The sequence below is a fragment of the Trachypithecus francoisi genome, unplaced genomic scaffold (assembly GCF_009764315.1).
Source record: "Trachypithecus francoisi isolate TF-2019V2 unplaced genomic scaffold, Tfra_2.0 Lachesis_group6, whole genome shotgun sequence".
Classification (NCBI taxonomy): Eukaryota; Metazoa; Chordata; class Mammalia; order Primates; family Cercopithecidae; genus Trachypithecus; species Trachypithecus francoisi.
The window spans coordinates 44,661,361-44,686,378 of NW_022681471.1; the positions used below are offsets into that span (position 1 = coordinate 44,661,361).

Genomic DNA, 25,018 nt, shown 5'->3' on the forward strand with positions numbered 1-25,018 from the left:
AATCCTTGACCCTTGCTCAGCTCACTACTGTGTGGCTCTATCACCATGCCGAGGATTCCCAAATCTATTTCTCCAGACCTAATCTTTCAGCCACTGGGAAAGCCTAAATTTTAACCCCTTCTAGGACACTTACCCTTTCAGTTCTGAGAGATCCCCATACTCTCTGTCCTCCAAATGTTTCAACAAACTCTTTTCTCCTGACTAGGGCACTCCCCTTCTCTGCCCCAACTCCTGTCCCCTAACAGGGCGTTCAAAAACTCACCCAAATTCTATCTTGCTATTCCTCCTAAGCTCTGTAACAGCCCCTGTTCTTCCACTGTCATTGCACTTGTCACACCATCTCGTAACTGTGTCCTTAATTATCTGCCTCCCCATACTAACCTGAGAGCTCCATCAGGGCTGAGACTGTGCTTTCTTAATCACTGTAACCCTAACACCTATCCTGGTGCCTGCCATCTAATGGATGTTCAAGAAATGCTTGATGAATGAATGATTGTTAAATGATCCACAATCACATCAAACTCAAATCTAAAGTCAGAGCATCCCAAAAAAACTGCCATCCCTTCCTAATTTCATTTTTGTCCTCCTCAATACCACCATCCTTCAAGACATCTCCACCTCAGAAGTCCTTTTTAATTCATTCTCTTCATTGTGCATAATCACCATAGTCATTCACCAAGTTTGGACAATTTTTTCTGCATGGACTATCTCCAGTTTGGCCCTTCTTCTCCAACAAATTCACTCATGATTCCCTGTTTTTGAGCTCAATGATATCCTTTCCCTGACCCCTCCACTGTGCTTCAGAGCATCTCGTGCAAACCTCTGTCATGGCACCTACCATACTGAATTGGAATTTCCCACTTGTCTATCTCCCCTATTAAGCTCAAAGTCGCTTTAGAACTGGGATTGTGCCTTATTTCCTGTGTCCCAGCTCCTACCACAGTGGTAAAGTGTTTAGTAAACAAAATGAATGTTCATTAATTGTTTGTTAAATGAATGAATGAATCCCTAGCCTAAATCCCTGATGCTACGGTTTAAGTTATTGTCAGTTCTAGCTTCGTGTGAGACAAATAATAAGGTATTACCTCATTATATCAACCTTTCATGAACTTGAAGGCCACTATCACATTTTTAAACCTCACTTCTTTGGGTTCAGTAATTCTTGTTTCCTTAATCTTTCCTCACCTATATTATATTTCTGTAATATGCTTCTTTGCCCAATAATAACAGACAGGATTTCTATCCACCCAAGAACAATCTCTGTGTCAACATTTTGCAAATTGTTCTCCAACAGATGATTGTCAGCTCCTTTCAAGTATTGGTGAAGAGAAAACTTGAGTCAAAATAAATAACAGAAAAACAGAAACATAAGAGTACAGATAATAGGAGTATCTACTTGCTAAACTTGCTCTCAAACCAAAGAAACAATGGAAAACATCTTCCAACACAGGGTCCTGTTAATAATAAATGAGTTAAGAGACAGAGAAATCAATATAAGTCTTGCAGAGAAAAGAATAGGGGTTCAAATGAGTCTTAGTGCACAGTTTGAGTAGAGATGAAATGTATTTTATCGTCATATACACATGAAACATGTACAGATTTATACATATTGTATGTGATGGGGAGCAAGTCTGGAACAGTTAAGAGACCACAGAGAAGGCAGATCTACAAGTAAGAATGATTTATGAGCATGAGTTGAAGGCTGGCTTAGCTGTGAAACCTGTCAGATACTGTCCCCAACCCCATACAAACATGTTCACCACCATCACCACCAGACCTTAGAGAGCATACATCTGGTCTCAAATGTTTCATTCTTCTTATATTTAGCTACTGTGATTTAGTACCTGACTGAGAGTGAGAAACAACATTTTTCTTATCCCTCACCTATAGTAACCCACCCTGGCCTCCATTGAAATTTTTTCTTATCATGCGTATGTTTGATCTGGCTCATTTATTAGATTGCTCCTTAGCCTCAGGATGGGTTCTGCTGAGGCTCTAACTCTCCCTAGGGTGACAACAGAAAGTTTACCTTACACTCATGGCCCTCTCCTACCCAACTTATCAGAAGATTTACACACTTTCACATCTTCACATACAATGATACACATTTTATAGATATACTTTCGTACACAGACACAGAGTCATTCTCAGCCACATATTTATGCAAGACTATATATACTCATATACAGCGATGCATACATGTGTATGCAAATATACTCTCAACCGAGTCTCTCAAAAATATATTTCACTTTCTTTCCCTTATATTTATACTCATACTGGTTGAGATATAGTCATATGCCCATTAGTACATTAGTTGAGAGGGTATCTGTCTTGGCAGACAGTAGTGAGTGTCAAGTGGGTGAGTAGATAAATGACTAGGAGAAGGTGGTGACTGAGTGAGAATGGGTGGGTAGATGACATAGTGACTGAGTAGGAAGAAGGACAAGTAATCAACTGTGATAAGAGTCTAGAATATATATTTTCCAACCTTTTAACTCTCATTGTGGCTTTCCTTTGAACATCCTCCAAGTCTCATATCTCCCTTCTCTTTTTCTGGCAATCATTAGCTTTCTCTGTCCCAGTCTTGCTGAGAGAGAGAGAGAGAGAGAGAGTGTGTGTGTGTGTGTTTTACTTTCCCATGATAAAAGGCTTACTCCAGTGCCAGGTAATATTTTATAACAAGATCCCTGATATGTGAATGTAACTGCATTTAAGAATTATTTGTAGTAATGAATTTGTGGAAATGTAATGAGTAAAAGAAAAGGTGCTTGTTTATTCCTTTCAGGAAATTCCTCTATTCCCCTGGTTTCATCAGCTATATTTTGGCAGGCTGTGGGTATGGAAATGTGAAGACATCACTCTCAAAGAGAATTATAATAATCACATCTGATTTATACAGATGTCACCATAGTGTTAGGTAGTTGGAAAATCCAGTGATCAAAATGCATAGGCACTTAAAATTAAGGACATGCCATACTTTTGCTAGCACTCTGGTTTTGAACATTGTCAGTAGTTCACAGGAGATCTTTTTTCAGACTTTCAGGGTATATATAATGGCAAGACAGATTTATATCTTCTAAGATGAGATCCAAAGCAAGCTATAGACACTGGTATATTTCCTGCAAATCCTTATGAAAACTGAATTCATTTGGATTTCTTGATCAAATACTATGTGTACTAGAAGCTAAGGAGAATACTAAAGAAATAAAAGACATTATTTCTGACCTAAAGGAGATTATGACATAGCTGTGATGTTTTGGAGTGGTCTTATGGGGTTTGAATTATGCATTAAAGAATACATAGGATTTGTAACAGGCCAAGAGAAGAACACTAGTGACAGTTAAGAATCAGAAAAGAGAATGGCATGTTTTGCAGACAGTTAGGAGACTCGCCTGGGTAGATGAAGGTAGCATGTTTTAGAGGAGTAGGGGAAAATACATGAGCAGCACAAGAAAAAAGTTGTACGGGACTTATAATATTGAGTTGAAGTCTGTCAGCAATAGACAGTCACTGAAATTTGACTTCTTTTACGAAGCCAAAATTTATTAAAACAATAACAACAATCTTTTATAAGGATAGAAACTCATGTGAATGAAAATTCTAAAATGTGAAGCCGTTTTATAGAAACCCCCTATATCATGAACTAAGGTATATATTGGGCTAGTGAGTGAAAAGTGAGAGGTGATGGAGAAAATAATTACTCTGATAGGACTTACTACTCTAATAACGGTCGTGAATGAAAATATTCTTTAAAATTGAATATTAATGGAACTACTGGTAGCCTGCTGAAAGACATGTGTCCTGCATCTCAACCCTATTGGTAGACTGGACAACTAAATAAGATCATGAAACTAAACTAAGTACCCCAAGCCCTCTAATCCACTTTGAGTACATGTTAAAAAGACAGGCTAGTTACTGGTTATTCTGACTTTTCATCTATAACATAATGGTTTGTTTATTCTTTATTGAACAAATAAATATTAGAAGCCACTAATCCTAATCAGGGAGTTTTGTATATAAAAAGTAGTTACAAATATCAACAGTGAAGTTCCAGAACCAAAAAGTAAAAATAACACTGTATCAGCTACTGACTAGAAAACCAACCTCCTAGATACAGAGGAAGAATGATAGTATGGGAAGAATGATAGAGTATAACTCTGTCATTCTTCCTTTTCTCCTACAGGACTCCTGTGCTTTTCTCAGGGCCAGGGCCAGGGCGAGGGGAATATACTCAGGCAGACTCTCCCATAGCTCCTGCCAGCCAACTTTCTCCTTTTCTCCTTGGGGAAGAATCAAGCAGACTAAGGTGGTAATCCTAAATGATTTTCCAATCTAAAATTAACCCAAAGAAGTGAGTATATGTGACACTAAAAATCAGACTTCGTCTCTGCTTAACATGGAGAATTAATATTCTTTTACACTTGGCACCAAACCAAAGTGACCCCACCACCCCTACAACACACACACACAAGCAGTACCTCTCTCACCCTCCCCAAAGTCCAAGATGTTTCAGACAACGTAACGAACCACACGGTTGGGAGTGATTCATATGTTTCCACTCTCCATCCAAAAATGAGCAAAAATAGTTTCCACTTAATTTATAATCAGAATTTTCTGCACATTTCCTAAAATATTAAAGGAGAACTATTCAAAATCTGGCTTTCTTTCTCCAAAAATTACTGATTAGTCACAGACTAAAATGTATTTTGGTAAAATACGTCCATGTTCCATCCATCCCTGGGATGAGGGCTATAGCTTCATGATGCCAAATATCTAATCAATCATCCAATGTTTTCATGTTTTCGGATATTTTCAAATAGCTAGTTTTCTGTAACACAAGCTTACACTAGCCAGTCTTTTTGTTATCTCAACAGTGCATATGGGCACAGATTTTTCTGTTTGGAATATTTCTCAAGGCCAATGACTTATTATAGTCCCAACACCTGCAAATATTTGGCAGAGATAGTTCTGTCCTCTTCACATCCCCCACTCTTCCTATAACCCCGCTCCTATCTTTTGCCATTATGCAGCTGTAAGTTTATACAATCTGTCCCTTCCTTGATGTCATTAATCATTTATCTATGACCATGAAATGTACAGTTGCAGGAGCATAAAGTTAAGTTTCAAATCACATTTCATGGGGAAAACTTAGATCCAAAACAAAGTGGCAGCCGGCTACAGTACAAAGGATAGTTAACTCAATCTAGAGGCTGAGTTCCAGTTCTAGCTTTCCCATTACTAATCATTTATTTGATTTTGACCAAGTCACTTAATCTATCAAGGTCTGTTTATACAACTTTAAAGTATAGTGCTTCGACTAGACCAGGTCAAAGGCCTAACATCTTATGAGTCTAAGAACTGAAGTCAACAAGATTATTCCCCTCTGCAGCCTTGATATGAAGAGAGTATAACCTTGAGTGAAATTTAAAAATTGAATTTTGTACACATTTATATGTATCAGATATAAATAATAATCAAAAGAGGCACAAACCATAGTCACTGTGACTACTCTCAATATTATTCGCAGCACATTACAGGACAAATATATCCTATTCTGAGTACTGCTACTCTCACCAACATTATACTTTTTACAGAAGTTACAGTAATTCATCCACAGCATGGCAGGAGGAAAATTTCCATTCCCTTCTTACCCTCCTTTTATCCTAACTGGGTCTTTCTTCTAGCTTGGCTTATGCACTCAGGTCCTATTTGGAGTGGTAATTTTACTATCCGTTTAAACATTTTATTTTTCTAGAATATCTGCTAAGTAGCTCCCTTCTTAAGAGAAATTATACCACATAGCAGACAAGCAATGGGAATAAAACAATTTGCTGGATTATCAGTGTAAGGTAGGAGGGCTTTTTTAAATGGGCGCTTAGACTTGTACATAAATATTATATGACACAACAACTTCAGAAAACTCTGTCCACTGAACACACATAAATGACTAGGAACTTGTAAGGCAGGAACTATAAACAAGTGCTTCAGTTTGTAGCCCATAATAGTGAGCACTGTCACAAATTTGATAGTGGATTAAATATTATTGCCTTCAGTTTAAATTGTTAGTTCAGACATTTAATTATCCCTCCTGATTTCGTGGTGTACTGAAATTTCTTCAGTTCTTTGTTTTGTTTTGTTTTGTTTTTAAAGACAGGCTTAGAACTAGCCCCGTGTTAAACACTTAATGGCAATTTGTAATGGCCAATGCCAAACTTTTGTTTCTTTAGTGCATTGAGTACACAAACACAAACATATGCTAATGTCCTCCACAAAAATCTCTCACCTACCTAGATACACTCAGACACCTCCACCCACCCACACCTACACAGAGACACACCCTGCCTTCCCATTACCATATACCCACATATGCAAATCGGCACATATGCTAATTGTAGTACACCTACACAAGTACTCACATACTTAAAAGAAGAGGTGGAAAGATCATAGCAAAGATATATAATAAGCAATAATGTCACTGACAGAGGAGAGAGGGTGCTGTTTCCCTGGATGAACTACTGGTGTTGCAGGCCATGAGCTGACTCCCCAAAAGTTAGCCAGAAGTGTATGAATACAAGCATGTTTATGCAACAGATGAGATAGGCTCCAGGGAGAGCTTGCAGGTGGGCAGGTTACTCCTCATGAAAACAACTTAAAGTTAATTCACTAGTCATATAGGAAAAGTTACCCATTTTATTAGAGAACTTGCTAACTGCATAACTCTATTATGAGACAAAGTTGTGTAAGAGATGTTCCCCAGATCCCTTACCTTAAGTTTCTCAAATCGATCATTCAGGGATGCAACCTGATGGTCTCGGTGACGACCCACCAGTTTGCATAAGGCACAGATCAATTGGTCATCAGATACACAGTACATGTTCACTTTCTCGTTCTCGTGGTCCAGGCAGGTGATCCCTCGAAGATGTGTGTCTGGCACTGGTTCCACCAGGCGATGGCTGGTGAAAGGTTTCTTGTTCGGGTGCGTGGCCCGCAGACAACGGTCACAGTAGGAGACCTCACAGGTGATGCATGTTTTTACTGCATCCCTTGGCGGGTCCTGCTCACAGAATTGGCAAGCAATTCGCTCACTAGACATGGCGGTGCTGGGCCTGTAAGTCCTTTCCCGGCGGCTCTCACTAGGGGAATTGGGCCCACTGACTGAAGCCTTCTGGAAGCGATCAATAATGTTCTGCAGAGTCACATTCCTCTTGAGGCCATCCAGGCCCCGGTGGTTCAGCGAGATAACATACCTGCAGGTAGGACACTGGAAAGCAGTAATGGGTTCAATGGATTCACCAGAGCTGCAGCTTGAGACCAAAATGCGATGGGCACAGCTGAAGCAGAGGCTGTGAGCACAAGGGAGCAGAAGGGGGTCTTCAAACAACTCTAGGCAGATTGGACAGGTCAATTCAGACTCCAGTGTTTCCATCTTTAGTGAAAATAATCCTCCTGAGGCATTAAGAACCACAGAGGCTGGGCTTTCACCTGCAAGGAATACAAAGCAAGAGTCATTAAGCATTTCCAAAGGAAAATGGATATAACACAATTATACACTAACCAATGGGCGCATTTACGTGCTGGATTCCCCAGGGATGCTTAGCAATAGAAAAGCAATTTGGGAATTAATCAGGAAGACTTTCCCCCCTTCAAACCTTGTTTTAGACAAATGCCTATGTTTATTTTCATGCACAAAGAGATAAAACTAAATGGCTACCTCTGAATCCTGATAGACTGATTAACATTACCATTCCAGCTTACAATATTTGAATGGATCATTCTCTAACATATTCTCCCCTGACATTTCTTTTCCCAGACTAAGATGAGGCTGAGACCCTGCAAAATTCCCAATCTCTATTCTCCAGTATTGTTCTCTATTTCACTTCAACGTAAACTGTAGGCCTGCTTCTATGTGACATCCAGTGTAAGGAAAACAATGCCATATTTTAAAGTAACTCTGTACTTCCTGAAATGATTCCATTCTGAGAGTCTGCATAAAAAAGAGAAAGCTTTAGAAAAATGTAGCTCTTGGTGCAGGATAATAAATTTTTCCTCAGAGTGTGAACTTAAATTACTTCTTATTATCACACATGGAAATTTCTGTTCCATCCCATTCCTAGTAAACTGAGTTAGTTGAGACAAAAGATGATAGTTTTCACTTTCATCTTCTTCCCTCACCTTCAGAAACCCCTTCATTTCATCAAACTGAATGGGGAATGGATTCAACTTTTCAACTTACTCAGTAATCATTGCTGATCAATAATAAAGTCATATTGCCTTGTGGCTTTAGTTTGGTTTTATTAATAAACACCTGCTGAACTAGCACAAGCCTGCTATGAAGATCACCTCCCATTTGTCTTTTCATACTTTCTAAAACATAACGGGATGCAAATCAATATCTAGATAGAAATTAGCAAAGTGCCAGAAATTTTCAGATCTGGTAACCTTCAATTAAGTGAGCATCACTGAGTAAAAAAGGTCACCCGGCCGGGAACGGTGGCTCACGCCTGTAATCCCAGCACTTTGGGAGCCTAAGGCGGGTGTATTATGAGGTCAGGAGGTCCAGACCATCTTGGCCAATATGGCAAAACCCCGTCTCTACTAAAAATACAAAAATTAGCTGGGCATGGTGGCGCTTGTCTGTAGTCCCAGCTACTCGGGAGGCTGAGGCAGAAGAATCGCTTGAACCCGGGAGGCGGAGGTTACAGTGAGCTGAGATCATGCCACTGCACTCTAGCCTGGGTGACAGAGCAAGACTGCATCAGAAAAAAAAAAAAAAAAAGCCACCCAACTGACAAGAAACCAACCTCTTGGTAAATCTATCTATTTTTCCACAGGAATTTCTGTGCTCAACACACAGGTACCTAATTCTTAATTGCCTTGAGTCTTCCATTAATTAAAATACACACACATGAATATTCTAAGTTGGCTTTAACTAAGGAAAAATATAAAACATATCTTAATGACTGAAAATGTTAATCCTATGTACAGGAAAGGAAAAGGGCTTTGTTGTTGTTGTTGTTGTTGTTTTTAGACAAAATGCCCCTCTGTCATTCAGAGTGGAGTGCAGTGGTACAATCTTGGCTACCTGCAACGTCCGCCTCCTGGGCTCAAGCGATCCTCCTTTCCTGGAACTCCGGATGTATGCCACCAAGCCCAGCCAATTTTTATTTATATTTTTTGTAGAGACGTGGTTTTGCCGTGTTGCTCAGGCTGATCTTGAACTCCTGGGCTCAAGCAATCCGCCCATCACAGCCTCCCAAAGTTCTGGGAATACAGGAGTGAGCTACAGCGCTGAGCCCAAGAAAAGCATTGTTTGCTTTTGAGCAGCTTTTGTTCATCATCTCGTCATCATTGGAGACTCTCATCATGGCTTGAAAATTTCACGCTGCCATTGATATTTGTTCAGATATTGTCATTTGTTAGTCATATCTGTATACTTCACAGGATACATAAATACTGAGTACAATTATACTTTATGCCTAAGTACAATAGATGTACACCTAAAAGCTGCTTCTAAATCAAACCTTTTAAATGCACTGAACTAACTACTTATTTAATGAAAATCTATATGAAATGGGGTTATAAAAGTGAAGAATCTTTTTGTGAATCAGTCACTCTCAGTTGGTTTAGTAGGTTCAGATGTTTGTACAGACACCTTTTTTTAAGTGAAACATGGCATTTTTCTTTTAGAATTTACAGGTGCTTGAAAGTTGTTGGCCAGTATTTTGTAGCTTATAACATCTATCAACGTTCACCTACACAGATGAAAAAGTAACAATTAAAATGTACATACATCATTGAATCTTAGAATTGGAAGAGACTTTTGAGAGATGAAGATTCCAACTTCCACTGACAGCAGGAATATTGCCTTAGAGAGCTCCATTTGATATATGACTCAGATTCTCAAACTCAACATGTCTATAAATGAACTTGTTGTGCTCCTCCTCACCTCCACAAAACAAAACAAACAAAAAACACCTCCTCCTCTTCTGATTTTCCCTGTCTCGTGAATATCACCATCCAAGCCTAGAATCTAAGAGATCTTTCATCTACATGTTTTTATCACCTCAACCACTGGTGGCTTCCAGAACATTCTGTTTTATTTCACTTACATAGCTGTATCTCCAGCTAACTCTTCCTTCTCCTTGAGGGTATCAACTATTTTATATTTTCATTCACAGCACAAGTTTGTGCTTCACACAAACTGTATTCAATAATTGTTAATGAAGTATCACTTAAACTAGGAGTAAGAAGGGGCCTAGCATTCATTGAGCATCTCCTGTATTCTGAGTACTATGTTAAGCACTTTACACATTATTTCACTAATTCTTTCAGGAAACTTGTGAGGAAGTTACTATTACTGTGTCCACCTTACAGTTAGGAAACTGGGGCTTAGAGTCATTAAATAAATTAACCAAGAATATACATACCCAGAGCACAGGTCAGTGTAATGCCAACGCCTGTGCTCTTTCCCTACACCTTTATTTCAATCAACTCACCTCCTTCACTGAGGTTTATCTTGGCTATTTACAAGACGGTTTTTAAACAGCATATTTCTACTTCTATTTTTATCTCTCTCTGTCTCTCTGACTTTCTCTGAATCTGCCTATTTCATTCTGAGTCCCTTCCAGAATCATATCTCTGTCTTCTAGGCCCATCTCCACCTCACACTGCACTTCTATTGCTATGTCTTCTAGAACTCTATGCCTGCATTCCTCAATGTCTGTGTTGGAAGCTACCTGGGTTGGTCAGAAGTATTGCTGAAAGCCATGTCTATGTGTGTTGAAACCTATGTAAAAACAATTGGAGTACCACAGCTTTCCTAAGGCTTAAGAGGGTGCCACATAAATTGTCCTGAACATACGAAAAGCTCTTAAATTTTGCTTGGAAATCTAAAATTTGTTTCCAAGTCAGTGTGACACTTGAACCTCACTATGAAATTAAGCTTGGGAAAGCATACTATGGGTCAGGATTGCTTTGGGTAAGGTCAAAATAGGATTTATTAACTGGGGACTTCTGAACTTCCTAGAACTGTTTGCAGAATGTGGTTTGTATGTCATATATGCATTTTTCCTGGGGAGAGGATTGCCCATAGCTTTCAAAAGATTCTCAAGAGTCTTTGAAAGAAAAAAAGCCAATCATTAGTACTCTAAAATAACCTACCTTATTTCAGCTCTGTAAAGAATATTATAAAATAGTTACTGCCTCTTGCTTATTTCAGCTTTTCTATACTGTTTCAAATGTTTGATTTTTGATTATCATATATTAACTGTTTTAGCCAATTTTCGGGAACTGAATACTTTTATCAACTTCTTCAGACATGTTCAATCATCTTTCATTTATGAGGCTTTCTTTTTCTGGGTACTCCTAATATTTTAGAATCCTTTCAATTATCCCCAATTTTCCCTACCTTTCTGGTTATCTAAGAACCTTAACAATACCCTTTATGTGCATTGTCTCATTTACTTTTCACAACAACTCTCTAAAAGGTAGCTACTATCATTATTTAAAAAAAAAAAAAAAAAAGTAGGCTGGGTGCCGTGGCTCACACCTATAATCCCAGTACTTTGAGGGCCGAGGCAGGCAGATCACAAGGTCAGGAGATCGAGACCATCCTGGCCAACATGGTGAAACCCCATTTCTACTGAAATACAAAAAATTAGCAGGGTGTAGTAGCGTGCGCCTGTAGTCCCAGCTATTCGGAGGCTGAGGCAAGGGAATCCCTTGGACCCAGGAGGCGGAGGTTGCTTGAGCCGAGATCGTGTCATTGCACTCCAGCCGGGCGACAGAGCGAGGCTCCATCTCAAAAAAAAAAAAAAAAATTAATTAAAAAAAATAATAACTTGTCCAGGTCACACTTGTTTCTAAGTGGCTAAACTAAGAGTCAAACTTAGGACAAAACTTTAAAAATAAACCTATATATATCTATGGTCAACTGATTTTCAACAAGGGTTCCAAGACCATTCGATGGAGAAAGAATACTCTTTTCAACAAATGGTGCTCGGACAACTGAATATCCACATGCAAAAGGATGAAGCTGGAGTTCTACCTCATATCATTTATAAAAATTAACTCACAACAGATCAATGATCTAAATGTAAGAGCTGAAACTATAAAACTCTTGGAAGGAAAGACAGGCATAAATCTTTGTGAACTTAGGTTAGGCAGGCAACAGTTTCTCAGATGACATCAAAAGCATAAGCAACCAAAGAAAATATACATAAATAGTACTTCATCGAAATTTAAAATTTGAGTGCTGCAAATAGCACCATCAATGAAGTAAAAAGACAACCCACAGAGTAGGCAAAAATATTTGTAAATCATATTAATATATCTGATATAGGTCTAGTCTCTAGAAATGTACTCTTACACTCAACAATAAAAAAGGTAAGTAACTCATTTAAAAGTAGGCGAAGGATTTCAATAGATTTTTTCCAAAGAAGATATACAAATGGCCAATAATCAAATGAAAAGGTGCTCAACATAATTAGCCAGTAGGAAGATGCAATCAAATCATATTGAGATACTACTTCACACTAAGAAGGCTATAATATAATAAAACAAAACAAACAAAAAGTGGAAAACAGCACATGTTAGCCAGGATTGGAGAAGTTAGACCCCTCATACATTGCGGGTGGAAATAAAAAAATGGTGCAGCTGCTTTTGGGAAATAGTTCGACAGTTCCTCAAAAGGCTAAATGTAGAGTTACCATACATTTCCACTCCTAGGTATACACCCAAAAGAATGGAAAATGTGTTCACTCAAAAACTTGTACACAAATGTTCATAGCAGCAGTCTTTATAGTAGCCAAAAGGGAAAAGCCCAAATGTCCATCAACTGATTAAATGATAAACACAATGGAATATTATTTGGCTATGAAAAGGGAATGAAGTTCTGATACATACTTCAACATGGATGATCTTTGAAAACAGTAAGTAAAAGAAGCCAGTCACAGAAGGCTCCTTTTGTGTATGATTCCTTTTTTATGAAATATCCAGAATAGGCAAATCCATAGGAACAGAAAGTGGATTAACAGTTGCCAGGAGCAGGGCAGGGGAGGATGGGGGATGAGGAGTGATTGCTAACAAATATGGAGTTTCTTTTTGGGATGATGAAAAGGTTCTAAAATTAGGTAGTGATGATGGTTGCACAACTTTCTGAAGATACCAAAAATCACTGAATTGTATACTTTAAAATAGTGAATATTATGGCATGTGAATTACATCTCAATTTTTTAAAGAAGAGATTCAATCCCACGTCTGTCTGATTCGAGGGTGTAAACTGTAAATCATTATACTATACTACCAGCTGTGTGATTATGTAGTATTTATAAGCTCTATTGGATTGCTTGTTCCTTTCAATTGTTTTTCTAGGTCAATGATTCCCTGTCTAGGTTTTGCAATACCCTGGGATATCTCTAGTGATCAATGAGTTTCACAAAATTCTCAGCTCCCAATTTTATTCACTTTAAAAAGTATATAAGTGACTCCTGAAAAACATTTGACTCCTATTATCATGAAATACTTTTAGCAGGAGGAAGTGGCATGACAAAAATTAACAATGGTAAACTGCTGCAATTTCAAAAAGTTTGTGAATCACTAATCTATACAGGGTTAGAGAGTATGCTAAGGATGAAGACAGGATGTGAATCTGATAGGGTGCGACTCAATGACAGGTAATCTTGAAAGTTTTTACGATTTGTCATAAAAATGCATTGATGAAATGCCTGAGAGGGCAGAACCAATTGCCATATTAAGAAACAAATGTGCAAATACACACACCCTGATTAGTTCCTTTCCAAACCATTTAGTTACTGCCATATATAGTCAGATATGTATGTTTAATTGTTTCTGTATGGCTTTTCTTTACCTTGCACCTTACTACAGGGTGAAACCTCTGAAAAAAGAAGTCGATGAGCATCAACTAGAAGAAGGTATCAATGGGCTGTGTAACTGGGTAGAAATACAAAAGGAGTTTTGATGAAGGTGATTAAGATAAAAAATAATAGGTCTGGCATGGTGACTCACATCTTTAGTCCCAGCACTTTGGGAGGCAGAGGCAGGCAGACTGCTCAAGCCTAGGAATTTGAGACTAGCCTGGGCAACATGGCAAGACCCCATATCTACAAAATATACAAAAATTAGCAGGGTGTGGTGGCGTGCGCTCATAGTCCCAGCTACTTGATAGGCTGAGGTGGGAAGATCACTTGAGCCCAGCAGGTCGAAGCTGCAGTGAGCCATATTTGTGCTACTGTGTTCCATCCTGGGTGACAGAGTGAGACTTTGTCTCAAAATAAACAAAAATAAAAAATAAGTTTAAAAAAATAAAATTTTTTAAAAAGATAAAATAATGCATCCTACGCTTATGAAATAAAAGACTGATTTCAGTATTGTTCTCCAAATCTAGCCTTTAGCTAACTCTGATCAAGAGAGAAGTTGTGATCTGTACTTTGCATAATTCTATTATTTCAAATGTTACTTGAGCATAATTAAATGCCCACTTAATTAACAATTATTATTCCATCTAGTTTTTTTCTTCCAAGTCTGCAAAGCATGAATCTGAGCTCTCACTATCTTCCTGAGGAGTTATAGTATCCCCTTCACAGAAAATCCATGAGTGTGAAACCAAGCCTGATCTCTGGGCTGTAGATTGAGAATTGAGCTGAGCTGTAGGGTTTTTTTAAATTAATATAAAATAAACATTCTTCAGGGTATTAAAATTAATATCCCATGAGTTCTTCCTTAAAGTATTAGAAACTGTCTCCCTACCTTCGGGGAATGAGCAAATGAGTCCTGGCCTAGTCTGATGTTTCCTCAACTGTAAAATTTTCAAGCTAAACTAGAATCATCAGATGATCTCTTTAAGATGCTTTCTAGCTCTGATATCCTATTATTATAGAGCTCTTGCTATCTGTTACCACATAAAAAGACACCTTGGATTATTGTAAAATAGCTCCTAAAAACACAACTTTTATTTATTAGTGTGACTAGGAAGGCTAACAAGTGACGGACATCATAGCCACAGGAGCTGGAAATAAACAAAATGCATTACCAAGGTGCTTAAAGTACAGTAGTTTTGTCTGTTGTACCTCAAAAAAGATATAATGGATGTTCCAGAGGACAACTAAAGGGAAGGAGAGTCCCATGGGAATATAAACTAATGAGAACATATTTGGGGACTGAAAAAGAAACCAAAATCCAAATCCCAGAACACCATGATTAGAAAAGAACTCCTTGAAGCTCAAAGCAGATCATTTTGGAACACAAAAGGCAGCCAATGCATCGAATTCACGCTCTATAGGATAAGAACTGAACATAGAAACCTAGACAAAAGAGGCTAGGTGGCCAGTAATAATAATCAATAATAGTCACCTTACGTTTGTATATCATTTTACACTTTTCAAATTATTTCAAAGCCATTATCTCATTTGACCCTCATAATAGAGCCTGGTTGTAGTCCTGGATCTAAACCAAATTAGCTGAGCAATCCCAGGTACATTTAAACTCTTTGGGTCACAGTTTTTTCATCTATCAAATGAAAAATACCTGCCATGCCCATCTCACAGGCTATTGTGAGGATCAGATGAGGATAAAATAAAAGTATTAGTTTACTTTACAAACACAGGTATTCTCATCATACATTCATAGATTGTAGATACAAAGCAAATTATTTTAAAAAACCAAAATGTTTGGAAATTCATCCCAAACACATGGTTGACATAATGGCAGACAATCACACTCCTCCACAAGACTTCTGGAAGATCATGGGACTGATCATGAGCATATTTGTTATGCTCATGTCTTCCCTTTTAAACTGGGAACCCCACCCCTATCCAAGTGAAGGGCTATCTCTCTTCTTTTCTCTTAAGCTTTCATCCTGCACAGGGGTAACTCAGAACTGGAAACTGATTACTGACCGGCAGACAGCACCAGAGCCAGTTCCTGTCTAATAGGTTATTAAAGCCTACTTAATACTTTATAGTACATGGAATTAATGTATGTTATTTTCAATAATTAGTTTTTAAATCCAAATGTTGAGCGTTTTATACAAAATAGTCATCATATAAACATTAAAATGAGTATCAAAATAGCAGAACTAGAAATCCTAGATCTGCTACAAACACAAAAGGTTAATCCAAGTAACCAACAAACAGATTTGCCAAGGTAACACATGAAAATTGACAGGAATCCTAAATACAATTCATGATACCTTTATCTTAATGCAGATTACACTAGCAGTTGCAGGGTTGAGGAACAAATGGAGAACAAACTTAATTTACCCATGACTGCTGGTACAACTTTCCATCTCCTCTAGGATTGCTTTTCCTAACCTCTGTTACCTAACGAAATATTTGTAAGTTTTTAAATGTTCAGTGGTTCACCTGGACAGGCAGTCATGTGCACAATAAAATTGGCAATATATGTATGTAGGACATGCTATTGAATGTTAGGCTGAGAGGATCCCAAGTTCAGGTCAGAAACAAGGGACAGAGAACAGAGGCCTATTTGAAATCAAGCTTCTACTTCCCTGGGAACCACATGGATCCTAGCAACACTGAACAAAGGGCTATAGACAAAGTGATCAAGGATCTGGACCGTAAACCATTTTTCTATCTCTGTGTTGTATATATTAAGACACTTCACTGTCATGAATTAGTATTGTCTGCCATGCCCATACGTTATGCTCCTATCCAGGCAAATTGCAAATACTGGGATTTCATGTTTCAGGACGATTTCAGATTTTATGATGGGTTTGTTATCAGATTGTCTGGTCTCTGTAAGACAATGATCCAGAGACTGAGGATGCTGTTCATCAACCAGCGGAGTCTGACCTACGGGAAAGAAGCTGAGACAATGCCCAAGGTCAGGGAGCCAGAGCTCTGCAGGGAGACCAGAACCTAAGTAGGAAAACACTTACAAATGATACTTTGCCAACCCACTTAGGCTGAACCAGCATCCTAGAGTGTATTCAGGTGAATCCCACAAGGAAAAGGAAATAATGGGATACTGGCACATTACTCAAAATCCTTCTGCCACCCACACTTTAAACATCTTATACTATCTAGTATTCTTAGTAATTTATAGAATTTCTAAAAGAAAACTCAGCATCTGGGAGATTCATCATCAAAAGGATTATATCTGCCTATGGTCATAAAGAAGGGGAAGACAGAAAGAGAGAAACAAATAGAAACAGCCACAGACTATCTAAGCCCACAGAAAACTCTTAGCAGAGTTTTAATACATGAAAGTGGAGAAAGGAACATATTTAATATATTGATCCACGGATGAGAAGGTAAATAAAAAGTAGATTAGCTATCTGCACAAGAAGATAATTACAGCTGGAATTTCTTGTGTCAACACCACTCATCTGATCTTCTCACTTGCTAGTATGACCCAATACACTGGTTGAGAAACACTTTTCTAGTCTCTTCTGTACACTGCTTAGTGATGAACACAATATTTTTTGGGAGACCTGAAGTACAGATGTTAGTGCAACACCATCTTGGTACCAAAATTTCATTCATCAAAATGTAAATAATTTTGAATTATCCAACACTGTTGTATATCCAGTATCAACATGTTACATCTCATATTTTGATGATGCAATGTTCTAAGTCAAGACACCCAGCTTAATGAGTAAGGAGTGCTTCATGAACACAGAGCTTCATTCTCACCTTTGTGCCCAAGAGAGGACAAAAACTTAATGCTAAATGGAAATGGAGCACCCCCTGGCCTCTACTAGCAGCCAAGCCCCATGGCCCAACAGCAAGGATATTACCAAGATTCATGAAGATTGAATAACAGACACACATAAGACCAAGCAGGTACTTCCAAGATCAGCCATTTGAGACATATTCTGTGCCCACAGCTCTGTCTTTACCCTTTTAAGAGCTCTATGTACCTGTTCAAAAAGACAGAGCTTGAGTTCTATGGGATAGAATGAGAAGACAACATTCTTTCCTCTTCTCCAAGCCAATGAGGTTTGCTGAGTGATGAAGACAGACATACTCCTTGTGTAGTTCCCTTGTCAATTAATGTGGTGTCAGCAGATTTTATGGGAGGAAGGATGAAGGAATGGACAGGCTCACTACTCAGAGCAATATTTGGATGCAATTGTGAGACTCCACTGGCACTACTTTAGGATCTGCAAGTTGAAGCAAGTTGCCCTGCTCTTAGGTAAGGGATTAACTAAATCAATTTTATCTAAATCAATTTGCACCGTTCAGATGATATGTTCATAAAGCAACCAAGTCACTCTGATTTACAGGAGTACTTCCCAGAGGTGGCCTTGCAAGGTACAACATGCCAGATGAGAATTCTAGTAGTCATGAAAACACATAAGAGGGACACGACCACCCTTTCATGTCCCTAGCCTCTACCCATGTCCTGCACAGCCCCTCCCTGACCTAATCCTGGAGCTGCAAGTATGGAGTTTGGCCTGGAACAAGCAGGAGGCCAAAATACAGGTCTAAATCTGGGGCCTCAGCCCAATCAGCAGAGGTCCTCTGCACATTATAGGTGCTTAATATTGTTGACTCTGCTACTAGGTGATAATTATGCTTATATAGCCATGCCCCAAATTATTTATGCCACTTTTCATTAGACACTAACAAACTGCCCTCATATAGGCTAAAAATGGGTGAGGTTATGTCTTCAAATTAGTCTGACTCAGATTGTTAGGTTAGAGTGCATTAGATATGATTGAAGCCCCCACTTAAATGATCATTATTACTCTGTATGCCTAGTTGTGTGTATATTTTCATTCAGTTGAACATGTATTGGAGACAAAACAGATTTAGGACCTAAGTACAATGATAAGATTTGACTCTGGGGGTGGGAGGCTAATAATGCTAAAGTAAGATTTTCAGTAAGCTAAGATTCCTACTTACACCCAGTCAGTCCACTAACTCAGTAAAAGGTAAAGGAAGTGCTTTCTTTGAAAAGTATAATGTTGGCCGGCTGTGGTGGTTCACACCTGTAATCCCAACACTTGGCTTTGGCAGGTGGATCCCTTAAGCTCAGGAGTTTGAGACCAGACTGGGAAACATGGTGAATCCTGTCTCTACAAAAAATTCAAAAATTAGCTAGGTGTGATGGTGTGTGCCTATAGTTCCAGCTACTAGGGAAGCTGAGATGGGAGGATTGCTTGAGCCAGAGAAGTCAAGACTGCAGCAAGCCATGATCACGCCACTGCACTCCAGCCTGGGCGACAGAGCGAGACTTCATCTCAAAGGGGAAAAAAAATTATAATGCTGAGGGTTTACAGAACCCTTTCATCTTCAAAGGACCAAGTCAAGACGAACAATACCCAGTACACAATATTATAGCTTTTACACAAGTGCACCAACTGTGAAAGAAAAGTCATAGGAATGTCCTAAAGCCATAAGCCAATGTAACATCAGATTTGGGATGAACTCTGATCTTCTTGACTCCTGGACCTGTGTTTTAACCACTGCATTAGCTATTCTTGCATTGCCTTAAAGAAATACCTGAAACTGGGTAATTTATAAATAAAAGAGGTAGGCTGGGCATTGTGGCTCTTGCCTATAATCCCAGCACTTGGTGAGGCCCTCAGATCGCTTCACCTCAGGAGCTCGAGACCAGCCTGAGCAACATGTCAAAACCCCATCTCTACAAAAAATACAAAAATTAACTGGGTGTGGTGGCATGCACCTGTGGTCCCAACTACTCAAGATGCTGAGATAGAAGGATTGCTTAAGCCCGAGAGGTGGAGGCTGCAGTGAGCTGTGAATGTGACACTGCACTCCAACCTGGGTAACAAAGCAAGACCCTTTCTCAAAAAAAATAAAAAAAAAAAAATAAAAACAGAAGAGAAAAAAAAGAAAAGAGCTTTAATTGGGTCACAGTTCTGCAGGCTGTACAGGAAGTGTGATGCCAGCATCTGCTTCTGAGGAGGACTCAGGAAGCTTACAATCATGGAGGGAGGCGAATGGGGAGCAGGAGATTCTCACATGGTGTGAGCAGAAGCAGGGGAGAAAGAGAGCTGGGGGGAAGTGCCACACGCTTTTAAACGACCAGATCTCAGGAGAGATTACTCACTATCACAAGGACTCACAGTCAACCAAGGTGATGGTGCTAAACCATTCATGAGAAATCTGCCCTCGTGATCCAGTCACCTCCCATCAGGCCCCACCTCAACACTGGGGATTACATTTGTACATAAGATTTGGGCAGGGATAATATCCAAACTTTATCAAACACATGAATCAAGTTGTGAGGAGCAATCAGGAGAAATCTAATTCACATTATATATCCATGTTAAGTCATTGATTGGGCAGGAATATATAAAAATAGCAAGGACAGTTTCTCCCTCAGTACAGTCATGAGAGGAAACAGACAGGGGATGTGAGTGTGTGTGGGGGGGGGAGGGGGAAGCTAACCATCTGGGGTAGAATGAAACCACTCCCCAAACAGAAGAAAAGTAGGGGAGGAGAACTCCCTATTCAGCAACTCCCTTCTATTGGAGTATTGCCAGAGAACTGATTAGAGTACTGGGACAGAGCAGAATGGGGTTAAAGGCAGCCCTTCTGGCCCAAGTTGAGAATCAGAGGGATCAACCCACACACGGCAATTCTCTATTTAGTTTCCAATATATTCCTTTATAAGGGCTCATCCTCAGAGACACACAACCATCACCATCTATCCGCCCCACACTCAGAAATCCTCAAAAGGCAAAGTGGTCGAAGAAGTAAGATGCAGCATGGCTGGGAGGCTGGGAGTACACAGGTTGATGGGGAAAGGCTGGGGTCCAAGGCGCTCTGGTGGGGGATTTCCGTAGTCATGTAAGTGTTGTGACATAGGAAGGTGAGTGATCATGAAAACGATAGGGGACCGTGGAAGAGAGAGAGAAAGTAAAGAGTAAAACGACTCCAGGATTTCAATTTCCTGCTCTAAGAAGCAACACTTCTGAAAAATAATGTGCAACACACGAAGTGCTAAGTAACCTAAACCTTATCATCACCAGTAATATTTCTGTAAATCTACTCCGCCGTTATTTACTTAATTCTTACAGGCAGGAATGGAAAATCCCCACTCTCCCTGTTGCGTCGCAGTCTGTCCTGTGGACATATGTAAGTTTTCCCTCTCCCCCACAGAGCTGGTTTCACAGCTAGGCCAGAAATAAGGAACCATCCAGACGGAGACTCGAGGATTGCTCCCCTGGCAGAAAAGGGATTAAGTTTCACCGGGCCTCCCCGCCGGCAGGGCGTCCGCAGCCACGCCGGCTGCTGCGACAGCACCGCCCGGCAGACGGCCGGCCAAGGGGCGACGCCGGGGACGAAGAGGCTGCCGGCTGCGGGAGCGTGGGAAGGCGGCCGTGCCCTTTCCCAGACTCGCGCCCAGGCGCCGGGGGATTCGCTCGACTGCCCGCGCCCGGCCCGGCCCGGCTGCGCAGAGGCCTCGGCCGCCCCCGCCCCGCACCCCGGAGTGCAAACTCCGTCCCAGGAGGGCAGTGGCAGGAACCCGGGCCTCAACAGCATGACTGGGAGCCGGAGCTGATCTGGGGCCCCCGCCGCCGTCTCGAGCCTCGCGGGCTCCATCACCCTGCCCCGCCGAGCCCGAGAGCCCTCGGCCAACACCGGGCCCCGGCGGCACCTGAAAAGCGGCCGGAGCCAGGGCCGAGCCCTGCGAGGGCCACGACGCTCGACCTCCAGGGCCGCGGCGAGGGGGCGCGTTTTACCCATAGCGTTCCCAGGTGCCAGCCATCTCCTCTGCTCGCTCGAGGGCGCAGGGCGCTCGTCTGCCTCCGCAGCGGGCTAGCTCGGGCTCCGGCGCGAGCTCCAGGGCCCCGGTCGCCGCCGCTGCCGCCGCCACCACTCTAGGCCGCCGCCTGCCTTCGCTGCAGCTGCCGCTACCGTCGCCGACGCCGCGCAGCAGCCGGGATCCGCCAGCCCGCGCGCCCCGCAGGGGATAGCACGGCGGCCGCGATGCTACCGCGGCTGGGTCTCCCGAGCTAAACTTAAGAGTTTTCGCCCCTCAGTCCAGGGGCAGCACCATGACACCACGGCAGCACCACACTGTCATTTCCGCCGCCGCAGAGGAAAAAAAAAGGCAATCCCTTCCAAAAGGGAGGCGGAGTGGGGGCAAACGGGGTTGGGGCTGACACCCCAAGGGAGCACTGGAAGGGCCCAAGAAGAAGGGGCGCTCGGACACCTTCCCAGGCTCACCTTCCGCCGCCCCCGCCACTCCCAGCTCCCCCAGCCCTTCCTCTGGAGGCACGTTTACATGTCTTCTCCCCTGGCAGGAGTGACCGGAGAAACCTGAGCAAGCAAAGGCAGCCGGTGGGTGGGGCTCGGGTTACTACTGTACCTACCAGCTGATTCCAGCAGCCTTTTCTCCAGCGCCCTGTCATCTTGAAGGAAGACAGAGAGAGAGAGACCCGGGCGGGTGTGTGTGTATGTGTGTGTATGTGTGTGTTGTGTGTGTGTGTGTGTGTGTGAGTGACAGAGCGACAGAGAGAGCAGAATGTGTGTGAAATGCAGAAGGAAGACTATGGCTAAACTCTTCTCCCACTCCCCATTCCCCCTGTCCCCCAGCCCCACAAACCCCAGGTTAGAACAAGGAAGAGGCCTTTGCAACCGGTAATAAGAAGAGAGGGCCCGGGTCCACCGCACAGATCCTCCCCATGAAGCTGCTCTATGCAAAGTTAACTACAGAGTAAAACAAAAATAGTGGAGGAGATAGAAAAGGGCAGACAATTGAAGGAAACCCAACCCCTCTTTCTTTTTACAAAGAGAGAATGGCTGTGTTTTATTGGCCTCGGGCAGAAGTTGTGGAGGTGCATTAAAGCCATCAAAAGAAAAAAAAAGCAGGATTTTTCTTGTACCTTCAAATTGTTGACCAGTAAAACAAGAGGGTTGTTACCACAAGCACAATGAGGCAGATGCTAGCTATCCAGGTATTCCAGGTCCCTGGAATAAGCTAATTGGTCCATTTGGAATCCAGCATCCTCCCACTGGTCTGGAGTGACCCCCACTCAAAAGGTGGATGGGAGAGGGAAAGAGCAGGAAGCCCTATAAGAGACTCTGTTTCTAACTTGGGGCAAAAAGAGAGAACAAGGGGAAAGAAATGAGAAAATGGGAGGACCCACCCCAGCGCGTGCGCGCACACACACACATACACACACACACACACACACACACACACACACGCCTCCCGTCATTGTGCATAGGAACAAGCCCAGAAAAATTGAGGTATCTCTTGGTATATCCGTTCAGGGAACCAATAGTAATCAGTCAACACTCCTGTGAAACAATGTGCCAAGGCAAAAATCACAACCAGGCTGCCCTGATGAAAGTCTGGCCCCTAAGAGAAGTAAAAGTTAGTGAGTCACACCTAAAGTCCAGGCAACAAAAGCAAAAAAAGGTAAATGGGACCATAAAACTTTCAAACATCTGCACAGGAAAGGACGCAATCAACAGAGTGAAAAAGCAACCTACAAAATGGTAGAAAACATTTGCAAACCATATATCGGATAATGTGCTAATATCCAGAATGTATAAAGAACTTCTATAGCTCAATTAAAAAAAAACTCTTAAAAGTGGACAAAAGACTTGAATAGACATTTCTCCAAAGAAGATATACAAGTGGCCAACAGGCATATGCAAAGATGATCAACATCACTAATTGTCAGGGAAATGCAAGTCAAACCCCAATGAAATATCATTTCACATCCATTAGGATGGTCACTATAAAAATAAAAATAAAAAAATTTTTAAAAAACCAGGAGAAAATACAGCAATGTGTGGTTCACACTTGTAATTCCAGCTACTCAGGAGGGGATGCTGAGGCAAGAGAGTCACTAGAGGCCAGGAGTTAGAGATCAGCCTGGGTAACATGAAGAGAACGTGTCTACAAAAAATAAAATTAGAACAGAAAATAATAAGTGTTAACAAGGTTGTGGAGAAATTGGAACCCTTGAACACCATTGTAAAATGGTACAAACACTACCCAAGGGAATGTAAACTGGTGTAGCTGCTATGGAAAATAGGATGGAGGTTCCTCAAAAAATTAAAAATAGAACTACTATATGATTAAACAATCTCACTTCCAGATATATACCCAAGCAAATAGAAAACAGGATCTCAAAAAGATACTGGCAAACCCATGCTTATAGCAGCATCATTCAAGGGGTAGAAGCAAATTTAATGTCCATCAAGGGATGAATGGATAAAGAAAATATGGTATATACACACAAGGACATATTATTCAGCTTTAAAAAAAGAAGGAAATACTGTCACATGTTACAAAGTTGATGAACCTTAAGGACATTATGCTAAGTGAAATAAGCCAGTCACAAAAAGTCAAATATTCCATGATTCTACTTATATGACTGTCTAAAATAGTCAACTCATAGAAACAGAAAGTAGAATGCTGGTTGTCAGGGACTGCGAGGAGGGAAAAGGAAAGAGTTGTTCAGTGGGTGTGGAATTTCAGTCATGCAGGATGAGGGGGATGTTCTGGGGATCTGTTGCACAACAATGTGCATGTGGTTGACAATATTGTACTGTACACTTGAAAATTGTTGGAAGGATGAAGTTTATGTTATGTGGTTTTTGGCACAAAAAATTATTTTTTAAAAGTTAATGAGTCAGAAGTCTGCTGAACCCAGCCTAATAGAAGAGGGGATAAATAAGCTATGTAGCCATTAAAAAATATATATGCATATGTATGATACACACACACATATATATATAAGAATCTCAGATATTATGAAATGAAAAAGCAAAGTGCAGAACTGAGTATGATTTCCTACTATTCGCGTACAGAAGCAGGCAGGTATATGTCTATGAATGCTTGTATGAGCATAGACTCTTCTGAAAGATACCTAAGAAACTGGTTACACTGGTTGCCTGGGGGTCAAGCATAGGAGGAAGTATTTAACATTGCATATGCTCTTTTGTATTGTTTAAGTTTTTTATAATGTTCATGTATTACCTTTTCAAAAACAATTATGAGCAAGGAGCCTGGAGACAGAAAGTAAAGTGGAGGTCACCAGGAA

The 25,018-nt window shown here is 40.8% G+C and overlaps 1 protein-coding gene across 1 annotated transcript in view; it reads right to left on the reverse strand.

Moving 5' to 3' along the window:
* The window catches only part of MID2 (midline 2), a 100,761-nt gene extending 78,486 nt beyond the window's left edge, over positions 1-22,275 (reverse strand). Inside the window, 2 exon segments of the mRNA XM_033201061.1 lie at positions 6,767-7,482; positions 21,698-22,275. Coding sequence (XP_033056952.1) covers positions 6,767-7,482; positions 21,698-21,701 — 720 coding nt within the window. The 5' untranslated portion in view covers positions 21,702-22,275.
* Positions 22,276-25,018: the final 2,743 nt, after the last annotated feature.